The sequence below is a fragment of the Oryctolagus cuniculus genome, chromosome 1, assembly GCF_051225735.1.
Source record: "Oryctolagus cuniculus isolate XC-2025 breed Fujian yellow rabbit chromosome 1, ASM5122573v1, whole genome shotgun sequence".
Lineage (NCBI taxonomy): Eukaryota > Metazoa > Chordata > Mammalia > Lagomorpha > Leporidae > Oryctolagus > Oryctolagus cuniculus.
In genome coordinates, this window is record NC_142867.1 from 116,217,508 (window position 1) to 116,238,755 (window position 21,248).

Below are 21,248 nucleotides of genomic sequence, written 5' to 3' on the forward strand. Positions count from 1 at the left end.
AGCCAGGAGCCAGGCGCTCCATCCAGGTCTCACATGTGGGTGTAGTAGCCCAAGGATTTGGGCCATTTTCTGCTGATTTCTCAGGCACACTAGCAGGAAGCTGGATCAGAAGCTGAGCAGCTGGGACTCAAAGTGGTGTCTATATGGGATGCTGGCACTGCAAGCAGTGCCTTTACCCACTATGCCACAGCACTGGTCCCACTCCACAATTGCATTCTTTTTTTAAAAAAATTTATTTACTTATTTGACAGATAGAGTTAGACAGTGAGAAAGAGAGAGAGAGAGAGAGAGGTCTTCTTTCCATTGGTTCACTCCCCAAATGGCCGCTACAGCCGGTGCTGCACCAATCCGAAGCCAGGAGCTAGGTGCTTCTTTCTGGTCTCCCATGTGGGTGCACGGGCCCAAGCACTTGGGTCATCCTCTACTGCCCTCCTGGGCCACAGCAGAGAGCTGGACTAGAAGAGGAGCAACTGGGACTAGAACCTGGCGCCCATATGGGATGTCAGCGCCACAGGTGGAGGATTAACCAAGTGAGCCACGGCCCTGGCCCCCACAATTGCATTCTTTAACTCCCTCCCAGGATCCTTTTGGGGAATCCATTTTTATAAATTGCCCACTAATCTAGTATGTGCTGATTCCTTTTTAAGGATTCTAGTCCATTCTTTGTTCTACCTGAGGTCCCCCATGAGTGTATGGGCACATATACAGTCACCCAGTAGAAAGAGCAGGAGTTGCACACTATGGGATGTCTTTCCTTTTGCTACTCAGGCAAACAGTTTCTTTTTATTACTACCAAAGTTTGGTGTCTAGGAGTGATCAAGGCTACTCCTTGCTGCTCTTTAGGACTTTCTCAAGGGTGAATCAGGCTATACCACTTCCAAAATGATGTTCTCAAGCTTATGGATGTTCTGTTGGCTACTTTGCCACAATAAAGGTAAGGGAGCAGACAGGTAGGGCATCTGCTTCTTGGCTCTTTTAGTCTTCTCTATGAAATATGTTAGCCGGTCAACCAGCCAATATAGAGATGCATGAAGATTGGAATGACTTGTATTTCTCTCAAATACTGTGGCTGGAAGAGGTATTTACAAAAGCTGAGGGAAATGCTAATCCAGACAAACTATTCAAAAAGTATTTATGTGGAAGGTCACCAACTTACTAGTCTGCACAGCATACCTTCAATTAACTGTTTCTCAGTCCAGCTTTAGCTTATGAAATGATCCTGGAGCCCAATTAACTCTCTCATTTGGATTGTCAGCCTTCTAGGAGTCTGGAAAATAAATTTCATTTTCACAAATTAAGAAATTCATTCATCCAGTAAACAGTACCTCATTTTGCCTATGCAGCAGGGTGAGCTAAAGACTGTTGCTCTGATGCGGAATAAATCTCCGCCAACTTTGCAGGACTTGTTGGGATGTATTCTTGTTCAAGCTTCTGCTAGTCAATGAAAACAATGCATCTTCTATCAGATCAATCATTCCAGATGGGCTTTAGAGGAGGCAACAAGCTGTTTCTAGCAGGCTTGCTTCTAGTACTTTGATGTTAGTCCAGTGAATGAAAATCTCCATGGAGTGCAACTGGGATCACTAGATTCTACTCCGGAGGTTGAAGCCCAAGTCCTAGACAACACAGTCTTTATTTCTTGGCGTTTCTCTCTCCTGGAACTTTGTGGTAGAGAAAAGGGTGGATATTCCTTGACCCCCTCTCCCCCCAATTACCTGGGTGAACACTATGTTATCATTATTTCATACATTAGTACATTTTCAACAACCTGGTCATTCTCATTGACTACTTTAGTAGGCTTTTATAGCTTCCTCCAGATACTCCTTTTCTTTCAGAGACTTTTATTCAGGATAGTACTCAAGGACCTAGGATCCTACTGTTCACCAGTCTAAGGGGCCCCCTTACACAGAGTGACTATCCCATGCTCTGGCCTCACCTCCCTCCTGCTGCCCTGCCCATTCCAGACTCCCTTACAGCCCCTCCTGCTGCTGCTAAATGCTTCTGTCTTGCTCCAATTCGGGAGGTACCATATTCCTCCAAGAACCTCAGGAAACGGTCACTTGAAAAAGGGACCAGACACTTAGTGTCAGTATATGAAAGCTTTACAGGGTGATCAGCAACAGAAACACTATCTGATGCCCCAACAAACTGGTGCAGTCTCTCAGACCTTCCCTTCTGTACAGTTCTCTTGACAGATGTTCGCTAATTACAAGATTGCAGATAAATCAGAAAATGTTAATCTGTTCTTCCACTTCCAGTGTTTCATCACCTCAAGTGGTTAAGTGTGAGCTATGCAAAATGATCTTTTGAGGCTGACACTTCACCCAGGATAAATTCTGCTCGGACATTAGGTGCGCAGTTGAGAAATGCCTGTAGATCACAATGATCTCTTCTGCAAACTCCAGCTTGGACCTCAGCACCATGTGAATATATTTACCTGTAGCTCTGCTACCCATTCCAAGCCTTCTCTAGCTCCATGGAAAACAACTCTATCTTCCTGTATCTAGGTAGGAGTGACCTTTCAGGCTCCAGGACTCTGAAGCTCTGGAAAAGCAAAAACATGCAAGGCTTCCAGAAACCATGGAAGTTGGCTGCCAGGCCAGTGTTTAATTTCACTTTACTTTTATTTCTTATCTGTAGGACCATGGTTGACTGGCAGCAAAATTAACCACTCCATCAGAATATTAATACTGACCAAAATGAGAATGCACCTGCTGTGCTGAGAGTGTTGGGGTCATGGTGGGTTACCCATATTCCTCTGGTGTACAAGGGCACAAAATGGGTTGTGAAATAAACCAGGCACACAAAACATTCCCTTCTCATGCTTTAATCCCATACCCTGTGCCCCATTTCTGGAGGATGTGTCCCCGGTCCTTGCCACTCCCACAATCAGAGCAGGTGAGGTTCATAATCTCTCAGCCTCATCTCTGTGGGGCTTTATCAGGCTACAGAGATCCTTGGGCCATCGTGAGATAATATCACTCAGTTCTTAGTTACATGAAAATGAAATCACATAAGAAAAAGCAAACGACAAAAATACATGAAAGCCATTTACTCCTGGTAAATTCTTCAGGGTCCCAGGTGCTGGGGTTGGTTCATGGTTTTTCCTGATGTTGGAGAACTGAGGCAGGGATGGTGGGAACTGGGTGCCAGGAGAACAGTCTTGATGGTGTTCGCCAGCAGCAATAGCTTTTTCTTATTTTGCTATCGTTTGATCTCAGATCTTCAGTTTCATGTAAATGAAGTCACCTAATCAATCATGATTCTATAATCATGTAGTGCCTCTGCAAGCTGATACTGTCCCCAAATCCCCTCACACCACCTGTATGTAGAGGGTGAGGAGGGGTGGGTGGGCTTGTACATATGTGGGAATGTAAATAATTTCACTATGACTTCATTAATGCTTTACCGAATCCCTCAGCACTCAAATGCTACGTATCCCTTGTAGAAGTGCTAGGGACAAAACCAAGAGACTGGCTGGATAGCAGGAAGGCTAAAGGCATGAGTATTGGGACAGGAAAAAAAAACCCACAAGGGAAGAGGTGCCCGAGTAGGCCCTCCTCTCTAGCAGTGTCTGGCACCTGTCTCATGTTGACAATAGGGAAGGCAGCAGCTGGACAAGGTTCCTGTTAAGCAGCCTTGAGATTCTTGCCCACCAATCACTTCTCCCATTTCTCCCCAGCATCAAAGGAAAGTGCGTGGTGAGGAAGTGAATCAGACAGGGAGGGATTTGTACAGTTATCCTGCAAGTATGTGGCAAAGGTCTCAGGACGCAAATCTCCTGTCTTGAGTTCAGGGCTGTGTGCTTTAAGGTTTGAGCCCAGTGAGGACAGAATCCTTCAGGCTGGTCCCTTACCAAATCCAAGTACTTGTCCTTGGCCACTTTCAACTTGAGGCTGTCAAGAAGTCTTCAGGATGTGTAACAGGTTAGTTTTTGGAACAGTAACCACAACCTCTTAAGTCTTCTGGTTCTCCCTACTTTACCCGCATCAGGTAGAAGCAGGGGCACTTCAGTCAAGGAGAAATCGCAACTCCTCCATGCATAGAAGCAGGTTGAGAGAACTGAGGTTCTGCCTGCGACTTTTATGGTAAGGTCTGGGCCGCTAGGGGCGACTCCCGAGAAAAGGCCTTCCCGGCTGACCAGAGGGCTTCGCCTAGCCCACCCTTGGGTAAGGGTTGAATGCAGGTCTCCTCACCTGGAGGCTATGCTAGGAGGTCTTTTCTGAGTGGGTCCTCTGATGCCTTATTAAGTGATACCCTCTGCTGAAGCTCTTCCCACAGGTTGGGCATGTGAACGGCTTCTCTCCGGTGTGTGTGCGCTGATGCCGGACAAGGTGGTCCCTCCGGCTGAAGCTTTTCCCACACTCGTTGCACCGGCAGGGCCTCACCGCGGCATGCCCTCGCAGGTGCTTGGCAAACGCAGCGCTGTGGTTGAAGCAGCGCCCACACTCGCTGCACAGGTACAGCTCCTCGGCTGCATGCGTCTTCCGGTGCGCCAGATAGCGCCTGTGGTCACTGAAGTCCTCGCCACACTCTCCACACAGGTAGGGCTTGCCCCCAAGGTGGATTCTTTGGTGTGTTGTTAGCACGGATTTCTGGCTGAAGCTTTTGCCACAGATGGTACAGAAGAAGGGTTTTTCTCCTGTATGTGTCCTCTGATGCCTGACCAGGTCTGAAGTCCAGCGGAAGTGCTTCCCACAGTCGTTGCACCTGTAGGGTTTCTCCACGGGTGGTGTTCTCTCGGCCTGAATCAGGGGGGGCGCTTCATCCAGAGTCTTCCGGTTTAGGGGGTACTTATAAGGAGTGCTCATCTTGTGGACCTTCTGGTGCCTGGCAAGATGTGAGCTCCGTGTGTAACTTTTCCCACATTCCATGCACTTGTAGGGTTTCTCTCCTGTGTGAGTCCTCAGGTGTCTCACCAGGTGGGAGTTACAAGTGAAGCTCTTTCCACAAACAGGACAGTCATGGTGTCTCCCTAACAGGGGGTGGATGGCCATAGCTTCTGGAAGATTGATGAAACTATTAACTGGAGAAATATTTGTGCCAAATCTTCTTTCATTAAGTCTGCCTGGACTATTGTCAAACACTACTTCCCAATCTGGGGTCTGGTGGATTTCTGGATCTTCCAAAATGGACCTGTGCATATCCTCCAAACTCAGATCTTCTTGTTCAAAATACTCTTCTTCGTCTTCGCTCCTGTCTCCTACAGAAGGGGTGAGAGGAGAAAAGGGGAAATTGCAGTGACAACAATAACTTCTACACCAGAGGGTGGTTTTTTTCTTTTAAACAGGGTTTGTGGAGACTGTATAGAGAACAGCCTGTGTTTCATAAAGGCAGAGGTTGGGAAAGAAGGAAATATTGACAGTCACTGTTCTACATGTTATATTATCAGAAAGCCTTAGAATGGATGTTATTATCCTCATTGTACAAGTGCACACTGAGGACCGAGTGCCGAGATGCACTGTGTGGTAAATGGTATGGGTGGGATTCCAGAAGCTTACCTGTTTTACTTCTCTTACACCGTTTTGGACTCCTTAACCCTCAAGCAAATGAAAGAGAGGTCAAGAAGAGGAAAACCACGTAAGAATTTTCTATCAGAGGGAGTAGGGAGTCATGGCTGAAGTGTTAGGAGAACCAAGGAGAAGGGACCTTCGGAGGAGAAGCACTGATTAGAATGGCCCACTCAGGGTGAGTGAGACCACGTTGTCATTCCTCACCTGTGTAGATAAAACTCAGGATTTCTGGCTCGTCGGGCTCTTGAGGTGGCTCTGGAACATCTAGGACCTGAGGTTCCTCCTCTCTCTCCTGGGGGATCTCCTCTAGTCTGGGGATTGGAAATGCTGCCCGAGAGAGGGAGAACAGGACATCACGATAGGCTCCACAATTTCCTGTGCTAAGAGCAGATCTGCTCTCTAGCAGGTTGTAGAGCAAATTCCTATCAAGGTCAGCTGACAAAATCTTTGGTCTCTTTAGCTTGAGCACCTCTAACCAAGTGCATCTTCCTTGTGCCTTTCACCTGCAGCTCAACAATGATGTCACCGTAAAACTTACCCTCTTTTCTCAGATTCAAGAAAATAGATTAGCTTCCTTCCTTACTGCTTGTTTTGAAATTCACATGTTTACCTCAAACATTTCTATATTAAAGCTATAACTTTGGGCCAGTGGGTTAACGCCCTGGCCTGAAGCACTGGCATCCCATATGGGCGCCAGTTCGAGTCCCGGCTGCTCCTCTTCCGATCCAGCTCTCTGCTATGGCCTGGGAAAGCAGTAGAATGGTCCAAGTCCTTGGGCCCCTGCACCCACGTGGGAGACCCGGAAGAAGCTCCTGGCTCCGGATCAGCACAGCTCTGGCTGTTGCAGCCATCTGGGGAGTGAACCATTGGATGGAAGACCTCTCTCTCTCTGTCTCTCCTCTCTCTGTGTAACTCTGACTTTCAAGGAAAATAAATAAAAAAATCTTAAAAAAAAAAAGCTATAATATTATAGCTTTATTTCCTTATTAGAGGTTTCTAAGCATTCTCTCCCCTGTAATTTGGAAGGACACCACCTCATCCTTCTATAGCCAATGGTTTCTCTAGTTTCACGGGTAGGGTAAGCATAAGAGAAGTTCAAGGCTTATACTCTAAGATCTAAGACTCCATTTCCAACAGGAGAAAGATCTCCGTTTAGAATGCTTTCGAAAGACTTGAAATTTCTTACACAAGGAGACCACAATTCCACAGTCTTCTTCCAAGACGTATTCTCCATAGAACTCTTTCTGTGTTGGATCCAGATCACTCCACTGGTCCTGGGAGAAGCAAACGGCCACATCCTTGAAAGTCACCAGTCCCTGGAACAATACAAGGATGCAACCAGAATGTGCGTGATGCTAGAGGTGGCCTCAGACTTTCTCCTGGAGGCAGGTCACGGGTTCAGGCAGGATCCATCCAGGAACCAAGCTGCAAAGGTCCAAGAGGCACCCTCCTTCTTCTGGTTTGGGGAAAGCACGGGCCACATGCTGCCCACCTCTATTCCACTGCTTTCCCTCTGGGCTGGCCTATGTTTTTCTTCAAGATATTGTTTAAAATTCAAAAACAATTCTTCAAAGTCGTCACGTAGCTTTTTTTGATGTTTTAATGCTATCTTCATATCTATAAAATTTCATCTCCTCTATGAAGCGCTCCTTAACTGACCCTATTACTTACACAGTCTACAGCATACAAAAGACTTCCGCCAACAGCCAGACTACAAGCTGAAACCATGGATGAGTTCTATTCCTTATGTCTGTCGCCACATGGCTTGGTTTCAGGGCTCTGGACACAGTGAATGCTTTATAAATGTCATGGCAGAGGTCAGTTGTTCTCACAAATGACTAGCAAATTTATTCCTAAAAACAAAAACTCCTGATTTAACAGCTTCAGAGCTGTACTACAGGGGTTGGTGGTGTGATAGGACAGGTTAAGCTGTTGCTTGCAACACTGGCATCCTGTATTGGAGTACAGGTTCAAGTTCTGGCTGCTCTGCCTCTGATCTAGCTCCCTGCTAATACACCTGGGAAAGCAGCATAAGGCCCAACTATTCGGGCCCCTGCCACCCACATAGGAGACCCAGATGGAGTTTCTGGCTCCTGACTTCAGCCCTGCCCAGATCTGGCCATTACGGCCATCTGGGGAGTAAACCACTGGATAAAAACTCTTCTCTCTCTCTCTCTCTGTGTCTCTCCCTCTCTGTCACTCTATGTTTCAAACAAAAAAAGGAATCTTAAAGGAAAATTGTACTGTACTGTTAGAAAATAATCCCATTTTGCTAGTCTCTCTGGTCAGTGGGAATCGAGAGGCTGTGGAGCCTGCAATTGCAATGGAGTGGGTTACTGTTTACCTTATTATTGCCTCCCCTCCCTGACTCCTGCTTACTGAGAACCTAAACCTGCAAAAAAGGAGAGGGCCCAGTTGTGTCCTGCCTGACAGACTGCCAACACCCACCAGTTCTTCAAACAGCCCCCTGTGACAGAGAACCAGGGCACACCTGGGACAGAGCAGTGAGAAGGGCAACCATCTCGGGGTCTCTGGAGCTCCTCTCTGCAGGCAGTTCTGGGTCCTGGGGCACGGGAACTTCTAAGAAAAAACAAAAAACAGCTGTGTGTGTATGTTGAGATTAGCAACATCGTATCCTAGTAACTGGCAAGAACTGAGCATTGTTCATCATCCTCATCAGGAATGTAGCCCTAACCTCCCTGCTATGGGCACCAAGAAACTGTTCCATCGGCAGCTCAAGTTTTGCAGCTCCAGCTCCAGGAAGACCAGAATGACAAGAGATCCAAGAATGTAGCGAGGCTTGGCCCTGTTTACAGGGGACTCTGGTTGGAACTGTCTCGTCAACATCCTGGATTCTGTCATTTCTTCCCCCTGTGGCAATCTACCCTTTCTCCTTGGTAGAGGTGAAACGCCGGGCGCACTCAGCCACAATCCCTCTTCCTGCTGAGGTTTCCCACCTGTCTCAGGAGGCTGCAGCTCCTCTTCACGACACGGGCTCTGTTCCTCCACTGCCTCCAGATCTGGGCTTGGTGTGGTTTCCTCCTGGGACTGCTCAGGGGTCGAGGTCTGCGCAGGATCCTGCAGCTCACTGGGGGACCCGGCCTCTGTCCCTGGATGCACTGTCTCCTCTGATAGAACTTCCTGGCCGTGAACATGGACGGTCACCTGGGAATAATTCCAACTTCCCGTCACCGTGGAGTCAGAAGAAAATTCTTGGTTGTTATCCTGGCTTATCTGGGGAGAAGCTTCCTTGGGGAAAGCTCCCCCAGGAGCAGGGTGAGGAGGCCTGGGAAGGGGAGCTGAAGGGTTTCCTCCCCAGGACCAGGCAGAAGACACTCACCCTGTTCCCAGCACCCGGGGCTCTGGGGCTCCCATCCTACCCACCTCTACTACCCCACCTACAGTGCCCCTTGCTGTCCGCTGCTATGGCTGACCACCCTGGAAGGGAAGCTGGGACTGGGTGTTGAAAGGAACTTTTGAAGAAGTCGCCAAATTCTCCTCCCTCGGAACTGAAAGCTCAGCATCCAGAGGGAAAACCAAGGCCAGGACTCTGGAGTGGCTGAGTCCCCCCAGATGCTCCCTTGGACAGGTGTTTCAAACCCAGAAGGTCACACTCATACACACACGTCCCCCTGCCAAGCCCGAGGCAGAGTCAGTTAGATGTTGAAGGATAATCGACAGAGGCCCTGTGAGCTCTCCCTGCCCACCCAGCCTTCCAGAAGGGAGTCCCCCTCCACATCACACAGATCAGGACTCCCCCTCCTCACCCACCGCCTTGGTCTCCTGGGCTGTTTCTGCAAACCCTCCACCAGCGTCACCGCCTCCTCGCCGCTTTCTGGCCGTTGGCCCCGCACCCAGCTCTGCAGTTCTCCAGGCAGGACGGTAAGGAACTGCTCCAGCACGAGCAGCTCCAGGATCTGCTCCTTCGTCCGCCTCTCTGGCCTCAGCCACTGATGACAAAGTTCTCGGAGTCTGATGAGAGCTTCCCGAGGGCTCGCTGCTTCCTGATAGCGGAAGCGGCGGAAGTTCTGGTGAGATGTCTCCAGCACAGGGTCGTCCCTTTGCAAGACAGACTCTGGCCGACAGGGGAAATCATCTTCCAGTTTCACCGTGAAAATGCCCTCTTCTTCCCAAAGCCCTTGGTCCTCTGGCTCCAAGGCTGTGGCCATTTCCTGGCTCTGGGGCGGTCTCACACCATCTAGAGCTCACACTGGCATTGCCCCCAACTCTCAGCCTGGACACCTCGAGGAGTTTCTCCCAAGGGACCTGGATGAAGAAATAAAGACAAAGGGTCACGTAAGTGTGAAATGATACACAAGTTCAGGACAGGCCCCTACACATAATTCTTCACCTGATTATGTCCCCTTCCCCCTGGTCTCCATACCTTGTGTTGTGCTCTAGTGAGGACAGGAGATTATGCATGACTGGAGACTGGTCCTCTACTCCCTTTCCTAAGCCACATTCATAGCCCAAAGGAAAATACTGCATTTCTATTTCTATTTCATGGATACTACCGATTTTACCTTCTGCCTCCAAATCTGTTTTCTCTTCTTCCTTCCTGCCAGCTGCTTTAGTCTGTACCCTTGCTGTGATCTCCAACTGGGGTTCCTGCAGTATTCCAATGGCTAGGAGTAAGCACTCTTACAATCAATCACCTACTAGGACTGACCACAGCGTTTGTTGTATGTATATGCCTATTTACATATGAACTAGCATGTACTAGGGTACTTCAAAAGGTTCATGAAAAATGAGATTAAAAGATAAGTTTATTTGGGTGCAAAAAGTTTTGAAATTCGTGCACAAAAGGGACCTTCAAGCAGCTCATGAAAAAATGTACATTATGCAAAAATGTATGGATTTTACAATATTTTTGCACCAAAATAAACTTTCAATTCCATTTTTCCATGAACCTTTTGAAGAATCTTCATACATCCTGGGAAACAGTGGCAGGGCTGCAATAGATGTGGAAGGCTTTATGGAGGTGCACTGTGTTCTGACTCAGTCAGGATTAACTGATAAAAAATGGGGACTCAAGAGATTTGAGGGGAGGGCTCTGTAACAGTGAGGGCTTACATAGTGGTTGGCACACAGAAACCCTAAAAACCAACCTTTCTTGTTAAGACATCTTCAATCGGCTGACGCATGGCCCCTCAAGCTCAAGTGTTCAAAACTAAATTCATTATTCCTACTCCCAAACCTACTTGTTTCTGGAATCATGTCTTGGCTGAGATCATTGTTACTAACAATCGACTTTGTAGTAAGCGTTGGATTCACCTGATTCTTCCTCGGTGCTTAACGCTCATTAAACCAACTCTATCACTTAAGCCTCTGTGTTTCTTCCTCTTCCCTTCCGGCAGACAGCTTTATTCTGGGCCCTCATCATTTCTCTTTGGGACCACTGCCATCATCTCCTTACTGGGGTCCCTACAGTAGGCAGTTACAAGCACAATGCAAAAGAGTTACAGGAGGAGTTTTTGCAAAAGGGTACAGTATCACACATCACTCTTTTGGACATTCTGATTCAACCTAGACAACTGTAATTAAGCAATGCCATATGTAGTTCTACTGTGCATCCATGGTTGAGAAACACTGAGGAAGGTGTGTAAGGTTAAGAGCCAGGGCCCTGGAATCAGACAGCTATGGTTTGGATCCTGGCTCTACTGTACTTTGTCTACTGGGACAAAGTTGGAACTATGGTCAAGTTCTTATTCTCTTTATGCTGGCTCTCCATTTACCAAACAGAGATAATTGTGGCAATCATCCAATAGGGTACAGTTAAGTATCAAATGGAGTACTAAATGTCTAGAAGACTAATGATACTCTACTATTAATCATATCTAAGTTATAGGTCTAACTACATTGCTCATATTTAAAATAGTAAGTTCTTAGTAAGATTAGTTTTGAAATCCTGGGCACAGGATAGTCAACCCCAATCTGTTTTCCAAGCCTACATTGTACTCTTCTTTATCACCTATCTATACTGAACGCACTGATCCACCTACAACAGGGTGCCCTTTCAGGCCTCCATGCTTTCTTGAAGCCTGCTCCCTCTAAATAGAACATTCTCCAACTCCTCCTGTTCCTGTTTATTCCTAACACGTTCTCTCTTCTTCACTCCCATGTTTTACAGGGAAACATGCTCTGTTTTATCTTTCTGAAAGCATCAAATTGTAAAAGTGAGCCCTTGAATGGAATTTGATTTGCTTTTACTAAAATGCTAAGTTTCATTGACCCTGGATAAGTCTTTAGGTTAAATTTATCAGGGTATTCCTGAATCATGCACTTAATGTACTGTTTGACCTCTGTCCTCAAGTGATTTTGGTCCTAGTCAAACTTATGGAGATCTAACTTCCTTGCACTTTTCGGGCCAGCAGACAGATTTTCATGGAGAAGTAGCTCTGAAATGCTCAATTCTACAGCCTCCATACCTCCTAATATCGTAGTCCTATTTCCTGGTCGCAGCACAGGTATTAGAAGCCTAGAAAACTTTTCTTGGTAATAACATCCCCTAAGCCCATGGTGGAATCAACTTGTACTTATTTCTCTAGCTTTTATGTCTGCCTCTGAAAGCGACACATTTATCTTTAGTTTTTGGGAGAGACTACATAGGCAGGAAGCTCACCCACATTAGCTCCACTGAGATATGGTGAAGTAAAAGCAGTGAGCTTTCTAAACACACAAAACCTGCCAATGGCTTTGTCGTGTCCTTAGGATAGAACTGAAACTCTTTGCAACTTGATGCTCAAGGCCCTTCTAGACCTGGCCTGATGACCTCCTTTCTCCTTGACCGCCACCCCCACTGAAGGCCACAGCTGGAATGACTATTCAGTGTCTCTGCCATGCCCTCACCGGGCCTTCCTGACACAGCTCACTCAGCCTCTCCCTTTGGCTACCTCCACTCATCTTTCAGTTCGTTTTCCTGTAGTGCCCTCTCCAATCACTGGAGATTATGCTCCCCAGGAACTTGCTCCCCACCATACCACAGCATGCAATGTATGCATACTTGGTCATCAAAGTTGTTCCTTTTGCAGTTAAACTCATTGGACTGAGAGGTGCTGAGGGCAGCATGTGCTGCAGCCAGATCAGAGTCTGGCCCCCAAAAGGTGAACTACTGAATGCTAAGCACGCTTTCTGTTTAAGTCTGTCTCTGGAAGGACAGATGCCATGTTGTATTATTTATTCATTCATTTGTCCAGCAATCTGTGTGCTGGATAAATTAATAAATAAGAAAAGACATTTATTGTTTGCACTGTGAGAAAAACGGAATACTTTCATGGTTCCCAGAGTGATGGAACCACAAGTCATCACAAGGAGTGTTCAGTTTTACATGGGGATAATCCAAATGCAAGTCACACGCAACTGAGCATCTGAATCAATTTCAATATCTACAAAGATCAGACATCAAGTAATTTAATGCAACTACAATACTGATTATTTATGCAGACAAAGCTCCCCCATACCTCCCACTCCTCTAAGGAGGGGAAGAGAAGACAGAATTGATACACAGGGTCCCTTAGCTTTAACAAAAGAATCTCTATTATTTCATTAGTCTGAGAACTAATGTTCAGTGAAGTAGACTAGGAACCCTCAACGTTTTCATGGAGCACTATGCACAAGATTCCATACTACAGATCCTACACCCTCTGCATGAACAGAAGGCTCCTGCTCTCAGTGGGCTTTGCTCTCTGAAGAAAAAGGAAGGGAATAAATGTGACAAGTTAAATCCATCATTTTCAAGTGCCCTTCAGAAGTCACAAGTTGAGATTCCTGTTGCTTGTCTTACATTTATTTTGGTGGCCCAGGGAGAGAAGATGAAGAAAAACAGATCAGCAGCAGTGGGAATGAAGGGAAAGGAATAAGAGATGGGAAGAACAGCACAGTAGTGCGCTGCAGAGCAGAGCTCTGGACTGGGTACCCAAGTCCTCAAATAACTAGAGCAACTATAAGGATTTCTTGGGCAACATAAGCAAGAGCGCTTGCAGGTAAGGTCCTCTGGAGAGAACTATTACACTAATTCACAGAATTACCTGAGTTGAGAGTGCTTTATGAACTAAAATAGGCTATGTAAATACCAAACATGTGTTAGTATTACAGACAGAACATGGATGTCTTATTCTAACATTCATGGGATGTGCTATACTGCAAGACTGCCTTGCAATTTGCGGCCTTTACTATTCTAATGCCTTTTTTGACGTCTGTGAGTTTAGAATACAGAATGTGAAAGTAGGTCAGGAAAAGTAAAAGACTTGGTTTCAGAAAAGACTAAAACAAGCCTGGGCTGACCTAGAGGTTTGAGTGGGTGTTTTAGGATGCATGCAGTAAGGCTGGGGAGGAGACAGGAAGAAGGGAAGGCCTTTGTGCAATCCTTGGCCCACCTGCCTCTGTTCCTTACCTGTAGGTGTCACATTTGAATTCTCCAACTGTCCCTAACAATTCTCTTGACACAGACAGAAAACCACAGGTGATAAAAGAGTATTTAGTTCTCTATTTTAAAACACTACCATCTAGGGTGAGCTTTCTTGCTCCTAAATAACAGGGATCTGCCTAAATGAGAGAGGGTGATCTGACTATTATATACTTAGTGGGTATTTACATCCCTTCCAGCCTGCATTCTCACTTTTTCTCTAATGCAGACCATAATCTGCAAATCTGAAGATTTTTCAATAGCTCCTCTCACTGTTCTCAAATAGAAATCAACAAATAAAAACTGTTAATTGCTCTGTTCCAATGCTACTATTCTTTAGTTAATTAACGATTACTCCAATATAACCCTTTACCTGGAAAAATTCCTCGTTATTTTTATTGCTCTATATTCAAATGTGTGTTCAGGCTTCCCAGGTAATGGTGAGGGGCTTTGGAACCCTGAGTTTGAATCCCTCCTCTCACTTCTTAGAAATATGATACTAACTCTCCAAGCCTCAGTTGCATCCTTAAAATAGGACTAATATTACTTACTTCACATTGTTGTTCTAAGCAGTAATAAAGTAACCTATAGAAATCTCTCAGTATAGAGTCTGGCATAGGGTAGATGCCCAAAATAGTTTATTCTTTCTTCTTCAAGCTGTTTTAAATCCTTTTGGGAGGTAGGCAAGATTTAAATGATAAGCAAACAATTTTTTTTTCATCATAAATAAAAAAAATAGAATACACAGATAAAATATTGGTCTGCTTACTTTTACATCACAAATGAAGTGTTAAAGCCAGTCCTTGCTTTTAAAGCAATGAGGTAAGATGGAACCAAAGCCTCAGAACATAGGTGGGATGGTCTTGCTCAGTGTCTCTACTAACCAACTGCAAGTCCCCTCCTGTCCTCATGACTGGGAGGAGGCAATCTGAGGCCAACCCAGTTAGTAAACCCAAGAGGCCCTTTGAAAACGTAACCCAGAAGGCAAGAGAAACAGGGAACACATGCTCTGACTTTTGGCCCCCTAACACATCAGGATGAGTATGCTGAAACAATTCTATGAATTATTTCTTTAAAATATTTTTGCCAGCTAATTTCTTCCCCTTCATAAAACTAATATTTGAGTAGCCAAGTTGGCTCAAGGCTTTTTACAACAGGTTTTAAAGAAACAGAATTAGCAGTAGACATGGGGGAAAACGGGAAGAAATAAAAAGAGAGGGATGCTGGGTAAGCAGCAGGTGGTACAGGAAGTCAGCGGAGGCCATGACAACAAGCATCGTCTGCCCTGACATACTGCAGGCATTGTGGTTAGCATCAAGGTAAATGCCAGTGAGAGAAGATGTAAACACAGAAATGTAAAATAAAAATCCTAACGATTTATTTTTAATTAAAACTTTTTTTTTTCCTACAGTCACCTCCTGCAGTCCTCAGAGGCAATGCCAGCAGCAAATAGGTCAGTCTTCGGAGGGCAAGGACCCATGTGCTACTCTTGCTCTACCTCTTCAACATGGAAAAGTCACATCAACTCATCTCGACAGCAGGGATGAGTCTTTCCTAAAGGCCAAGAACTGGATCATCTTTTGAGAAATCAACCAGCTTTATAATGGTGATGAGGGACTCTGAAAGGAACAAGGACCCCTGGTTCTTATATTGAGTATCAGATCCATAATACATCAGCATAGGATGGTGAGAGGGATTTACTCAAGAGGCCAAATACAGATTTTAAGAGGCCAGAATTAGAACACCTGGCCACTATGTTCATGCTGGTTAATCTCCAACACGAAGCCAGACTTTTCAAACGTAAGGGATATTACCCAGAACTGGTTACTGACTTAAAAAATGCAGTTCAATCTACATGCCTCAGTTTTAAACAAAACATCACAAAGTAATGTGAAGCAGGCAAACCAAGAGACATCAGTCAAACCTGAGGCCCATCCTTATGAGAGCAGCAGCTTTCATCTGGTGGTCAGAGTCAAAACTAGGTATACTCAATTCCTACAATGAACATGGTGGATGCCAATCACATGGTTGGAGGAACCATCATTTCATTGGAAATAATAGGATAATAGACATTATACAAACAGTTTGACCTGAGGTATTGACTTGGCTAAGTAGAACAAGTCAACTCAAGTCATTTCTCTTTCTGGCTCTGAATGAACACACAGCATCAGATACCCTCTGCCCTGTTTCTAGGTGGTGTCCTTGAAGGCTCTGCCCAAGGCTCCTCTGATTGGCTGAGATGACAACAGATGGGTCCCTTGCCTGCTGGACCACATGAACCTGAAGAGTGCCAGCCTTCCACTGTAGACTGTATCATGAGCCAAAGGAGTCATTTTTGTTGTGTCTGTCTCCCTTATTGTGAGTCCTGCCTACTGGAGGAAGGATTTCCTATGCACTTTTATATTTCCAAAACCTACCCCTTGGTGAAGCCCTTAGTAGAAAATGCACTCAATACATTTCTTTTACCCCAACTTAGATGTAGAAGTACTGAAGATTCAGAAATCAGTAGGTACCAACAGATTTTTTCCAGGAGTCAGGTGGTCTAGCCATCTCCTGGCTTGACAAACTCCAAGAGGGAGGAGGGCAGGGATGGAGTTCACGCCACCCACTAATGTCTACTGCGCAGTACAAGGTGCTGGGCACAGAAAGGTGAAAAACCCATAGGCTCTGACCTTGAGAGCAGGGTAGTTAAGAAACAGCAGGGGCTTCAGCAATACTAGGAATTCGCAGCAAAAGCCTAGAACATGGGAGTGATCTAAATGATCACAACGGAAGCTGCCTATCAAAAGAATAAAGAAAGTCAAAGGGGGAAAACTCATCATTGTTTGGTCTTAAATTTGGCATAAGATAATGTAGCATCCAGTACACTCAATTTTACAAACAGAAGTGGTTAAACGCCCCACAAAAGATCAGATTGCTAGTTCTCAGCACAGAAGTACTCACAGCTCTCTGCATCTCCAGAGGGCTGCAATGTGCACAGTCTGGCTAAAGGCTGCAGCTCTCAAAATGGGGAATCCAGCAGCGGCAGCGGCAGCACCTGAGACCCTGTTAGACACTCAGGTTCTCCAGCCCCAGCCCAGCCTTTTTATTGAGAGGTCTGGGGGTGGGCCCTCAGCAATCTGTGTTTAACAAGCCCTTCAGGTGCTTAAGTTAAGATGGGAAGTTTAAGAACCACCACCTAAGCCAAGGAAGCAATTTTGGGGTTCAGGGAGCAAGGAAAAACTTTACCAGTTTGCTCAAAATAAAGGAGGGGCTGGTGAGAGGGTGGCAAGAAGAGTCTAGGATTGTTCTACATCAGTGCCAAATAAACCGGAAAAAATGTTATAAACCTGTCACTTACCTCATCTGTATAGTCTGTAACGACCAAGAGTCCCTCACATTGTAGTTAACCTCGCTGTGCCCTTGAAATGACTGTCTACTGCAATAGAGTATATAGACAGAGTGCAAAAGGGGGACAGCTGGAGGAGAAAGGGGGAGAGAGTGTGAATCCCAGTGTCTGGTCCCAGGAGGAACATCTTCCAGCCCCCCTCCAATCCTGCCCACCCTCTTATGCTAGACAGTATTAGCAGCAAGGTCCCCAAGACATGGCCACAAACCCTAACTGCTTGCTGTCACGCACGTCCCACCAACATGCCTCCCGTGGCTATCCCACAACCTTTCTGAAGTGGCTTTCTGGTTCAAGGGCCATGGGGCAGCTTGGAAGAGAAGTTGGGAGGAGGGATGAGGGGCTCCACTAGCATTCCTTGTGGCTTCTGAGTGTAGCTGCCCTGGGTGTCACCTGCAGTGTGGACAGAGAAAAAGCAACAGTTCTAAGCTTGGCCTCTCAGAGAGTGCTGGCACTGCTTCCCCACGACCAAGGTGGTTCAAGAAGGGCTGGGCTGGGAGGCCAGTTCAGAGACCAAGGCCGACAGGGTTCTGGAGGTACTTAATGGACATAGCCACCCATTGCTTTAGGAATAAAAATTGGACCAACCCCGCTCTGAGACAACACAGTATTACTCCTGGGGCACAAACTGACAAACTTTTAGTTCAGACAGACAAGAGGCACGTAGGCTCCTGCTAAGGGCAACAGTGGTGTTGAGGAGTGGTGCCAGAACTGGCCGTTAGGGGCGGGGGAGGAAAGTTGCAAGTGGACACACCAGTGGCTGTCTCGAGGGAAAGCTCGGGGTCTGTTCCGGCGGCCGCTGAAGTGCCACAGGCCAGACAGTCTCCAGAGCCCAGCCCGCTCACGAGGGATAAGATCCCGGGCTGGGGGGAGCTATCCGCCGCCTGTTGGAGAAGAGGCTGGCGGCAGGGGCAGACAGGGGCTCGCTCCGGCCGGGAGCCTGCGAGGGACCAGTCTGAGAGGCGGGGTGAGAAAAGGCTGCAGGAAACCAAAGGGCCTAGACCACTCCCCCCTCGGTTCCGGGGGGCAGTTGGCGCGGAAGCAATAGGAGGTGCGGGCTCACTGCGTTTCTGCAGGCCCCAGGAGGGACGGAGGGCGGCGGCTGGACAGAGGAGCCAGCCCGGGGCGCCATCCGCATCCCAGGCGGTGCTGGCTGCGGCCGCCGGCAGACACGAAGGCCACACGCGGCGTCCCCCTCCGCACACGGCCGCCACCCCTTCCCCAGGACAGCGAATTTCCCCAGGCTCTGGGGGGCGGGGTCTGCGGCCCCTCCCCCTCCTCCCCGCCCTGCCCTGCCCTGCCCTGCCGGGCCCTTCCCTGCCCTGCCGGGCTCCGTCCGATCCGGCCCGGCCCAGCCCAGCCCCCCAACACTCACGGCTCCGGCAGCTCCGGCGGCTCCTCCCCTGCCCCGACTTCACCCCCACCCACTCCGGGCCGAAACAGCGGCGCCGGATCCGAGCCGCGCGGGGCCTAGCGGGTCGGAACACGTGGGGCCTGAGCGCCCGGAACCGGAAGCAGCTGCTAGCCCCGCCTTCCGGCTGCGCTGGAGCCTGTCTAGGCTCGGGGAGGTTGGTTCCTCTCAGCGTGCCGGGCGTGGGTTGAGTCTCCCTGGCCCCATGCTAGGACTAGATGGACACTCGGGGCTTTCGTTTTACGCGCTTGGTTTTGGCAAGGTTTCCCCCCATCCTGTTTTTGATCTTCAGTGTATTTGCTTTGCGTTTGGTGCCTATAGTTATAGGTGTGCTCTTGATTTTTAATTTTGTTTTGTTTTACCCTTTGCATCGTCTGGAAGCATTGTGGAGAAAATCTTTGGGTTTCAGTGCAGGCTGTTGGAGTTCACAGTCACCTGCAGGCCCTCGGGTGAATCTTACCACCTCTCTTGACTCTCTGTCCATTTTGTTAAATAGGCATAACTATGTGGCATAATTTAAAAATACTAAATAATGTGTTTTTCTTTTTTAAAGAAGTTTATTTATTTCAAAGAGTTACAAAGGGAAGGAGAGACAGAGATCTTCCATCCATTGGTTCACTTCCCCAAACGTCGACAAAGGCAGGCAGGAGCCAGGAGCTTGTTCTGGGTCTCCCACGTGGGTGGCAGGGGCTCAAACATGCAGGTCATCTTCCTCCGCTTTCCCGGCCGTTAGTGGGGAGCTGGATCAGAAACGGAGCAGTGGGGGACCATTCGGTATGCTGGCATCCTTCTGACTTAGCCCACTGTGCCATCACACTGGCCCCATCTTGAACTAACTGGTACACAATAGAAACTCTGTGAGACAGTAGTTATGTTTTAATGATTTTCCTGTGTGTGTGTGTGTGTGTGTGTGTGAGTGAGAGAGAGAGAGAGAGACTCTCTTGCCTGGTTTCATTTGGTCTTTGCCAGAATGTGTAGTGTTTCTAGGTTTGCCTGCATTTTCCTTTCTTTCTATGCCTTTTACCCTGGATGCTGCCACTCTGCAGGTGCCATGTGTCTTCCCTTCCCAACTACTGCTCAGCACATTTTGTTTTCATGAAACATGACTGCGATCTATTTACTGTTTTTTTAATTGAAGTGTTAATCATTTTTGCTGGGAGAATGTCTTAGGATTCTCCAAGAAACAGTATTTACACAAAAGCAGCTTTATTGTGTCAATGGGCTCCCCTGGCTGTGGAGGCTGAGAAGTCCCCTGGTCTGCCCTCTGCAACCTAGAGAGCCAGGGAAGTTGGTGGTGTGGTTCCGCCCAGAGCATAAGTCCTTAGAACTGGAAGGGTTGCAGTAGGATGCAGGTGCAAGACGTGGAGTCTGCAGGGGAGTGAACTGGGAAGTGGTATCCCAAGGCACCAGAGACGGATGTCCTAGCCCAAGTAGATTGAATTTGCTCTTCCTCTACTTTTTTCTTCTCCTCCTGAGCCCTCAGCAGTTTGGATGACACCCATTCGCATTACTGAGGGTGAGCTTCTTTTTTTTTAAACTTTTATTTAATAAATATAAATTTTGAAAGTACAATTTTTGGATTATAGAGGTTTTTCCCCCCATAACCTCCCTCTCACCAGCAACCATCCCATCTCCCACTCCCTCTCACATCCCATTCTTCATCAAGATTCATTTTCAATTATATTTATATACAGAAGATCAACTTGGTATATCCTAAGAAAAGATTTCAACAGTTTGCACCCACACAGATACACAAAGTGTAAAGTACTGTTTGAGTACTAGTTTTACCATTAATTCACATAGTACTACACATTAAGGACAGAGCTCCTACATGGGGAGTAAGTGCACAGTGACTTCCGTTGTTGATTTAACAATTGACAATCTTTTTTATGATGTCAGTAATCACCTCAGGCTCTTGTCATGAGCTGCCAAGGCTATGGAAACCTCTTGAGTTCACAAATTCCGACCTTATTTAGACAAGGCCATAATTAAAGTGGAAGTTCTCTCCTCCCTTCAGAGAAAGGTACCTCCTTCTTTGATGGCCCGTTCTTTCTGCTGGGATCTCGAGAATGAGCTTCTTCCATAAGTCCATAATTCCAGTGCTGATCTCTTCCAGAAACACAGTCACACCCAGAAATAATCTTTTATTGGTTATCTAGGGATCTCTTAGTTGAGTAAAATTAACCATCACAGATAAGAATATGCAGTTCATGAAAACCTACTGTGAGCCAGATATTTTCTCTGACTCATTTAATATTTTAAAATATTAAGTGTATAAAATAATACTTAAAGATGTCCTTGTAAACATTTAATATACTACAGTGTTAAAGAAAAAACTAGGCAATGATACTTGTGACAGCACGTTAAGGCAGATTTTATTCACAACCATTGTGATAGGTATGAGGACCACTGCAATGAGTTCTTGCAGTGTGGGAGAGAGATTGGATACAAATCCAAATATAGGGTGTGCAAGTGGGAATTTATAGCCAAGGAGTAGGCGAGGGGTCATTGTCTAGAAAATGACTCAGAGGAAAC

At 46.8% G+C, this 21,248-nt stretch overlaps 1 protein-coding gene across 12 annotated transcripts; it reads right to left on the reverse strand.

Annotated features, from left to right (window-relative positions):
• Positions 1 to 2,811: 2,811 nt before the first annotated feature.
• Positions 2,812 to 18,831, reverse strand: ZNF202 (zinc finger protein 202). 12 transcript variants are annotated; one of them, XM_008260199.5, is made up of 9 exons: positions 18,678 to 18,831; positions 17,573 to 17,695; positions 17,258 to 17,375; positions 9,281 to 9,779; positions 8,471 to 8,678; positions 8,005 to 8,093; positions 6,700 to 6,829; positions 5,718 to 5,840; positions 2,812 to 5,203 (listed from the first exon to the last, which is right to left on the reverse strand). In XM_008260199.5, the coding sequence occupies exons 4-9, from the start codon at positions 9,680 to 9,682 to the stop codon at positions 4,209 to 4,211; spliced, it is 1,947 nt and encodes a 648-aa protein (XP_008258421.2). In that variant the 5' UTR covers positions 9,683 to 9,779; positions 17,258 to 17,375; positions 17,573 to 17,695; positions 18,678 to 18,831; the 3' UTR covers positions 2,812 to 4,208. The 12 variants fall into 12 exon arrangements, with proteins under 12 accessions (XP_008258421.2, XP_089169879.1, XP_017198368.2 ...); XM_089313753.1 differs by having other exon boundaries at positions 9,285 to 9,779; positions 18,678 to 18,811; XM_017342879.4 differs by lacking the exon at positions 18,678 to 18,831 and adding an exon at positions 18,057 to 18,525.
• Between the last annotated feature and the right edge of the window lie 2,417 nt (positions 18,832 to 21,248).

Excerpts from the sequence above, each read along its gene's own strand:
- ZNF202 (XM_008260199.5), bottom strand. The coding sequence starts at position 9,682 with ATGGCCACAGCCTTGGAGCCAGAGGACCAAGGGCTTTGGGAAGAAGAG. Across the intron at positions 8,094-8,470 it reads GCTGCAGCCTCCTGAGACAG|AAGTTCCCGTGCCCCAGGAC; the intron begins GTGGGAAACCTC and ends GTTTTTTCTTAG. Across the intron at positions 6,830-8,004 it reads TTCTCACTGCTCTGTCCCAG|GGACTGGTGACTTTCAAGGA; the intron begins GTGTGCCCTGGT and ends GTATTGTTCCAG.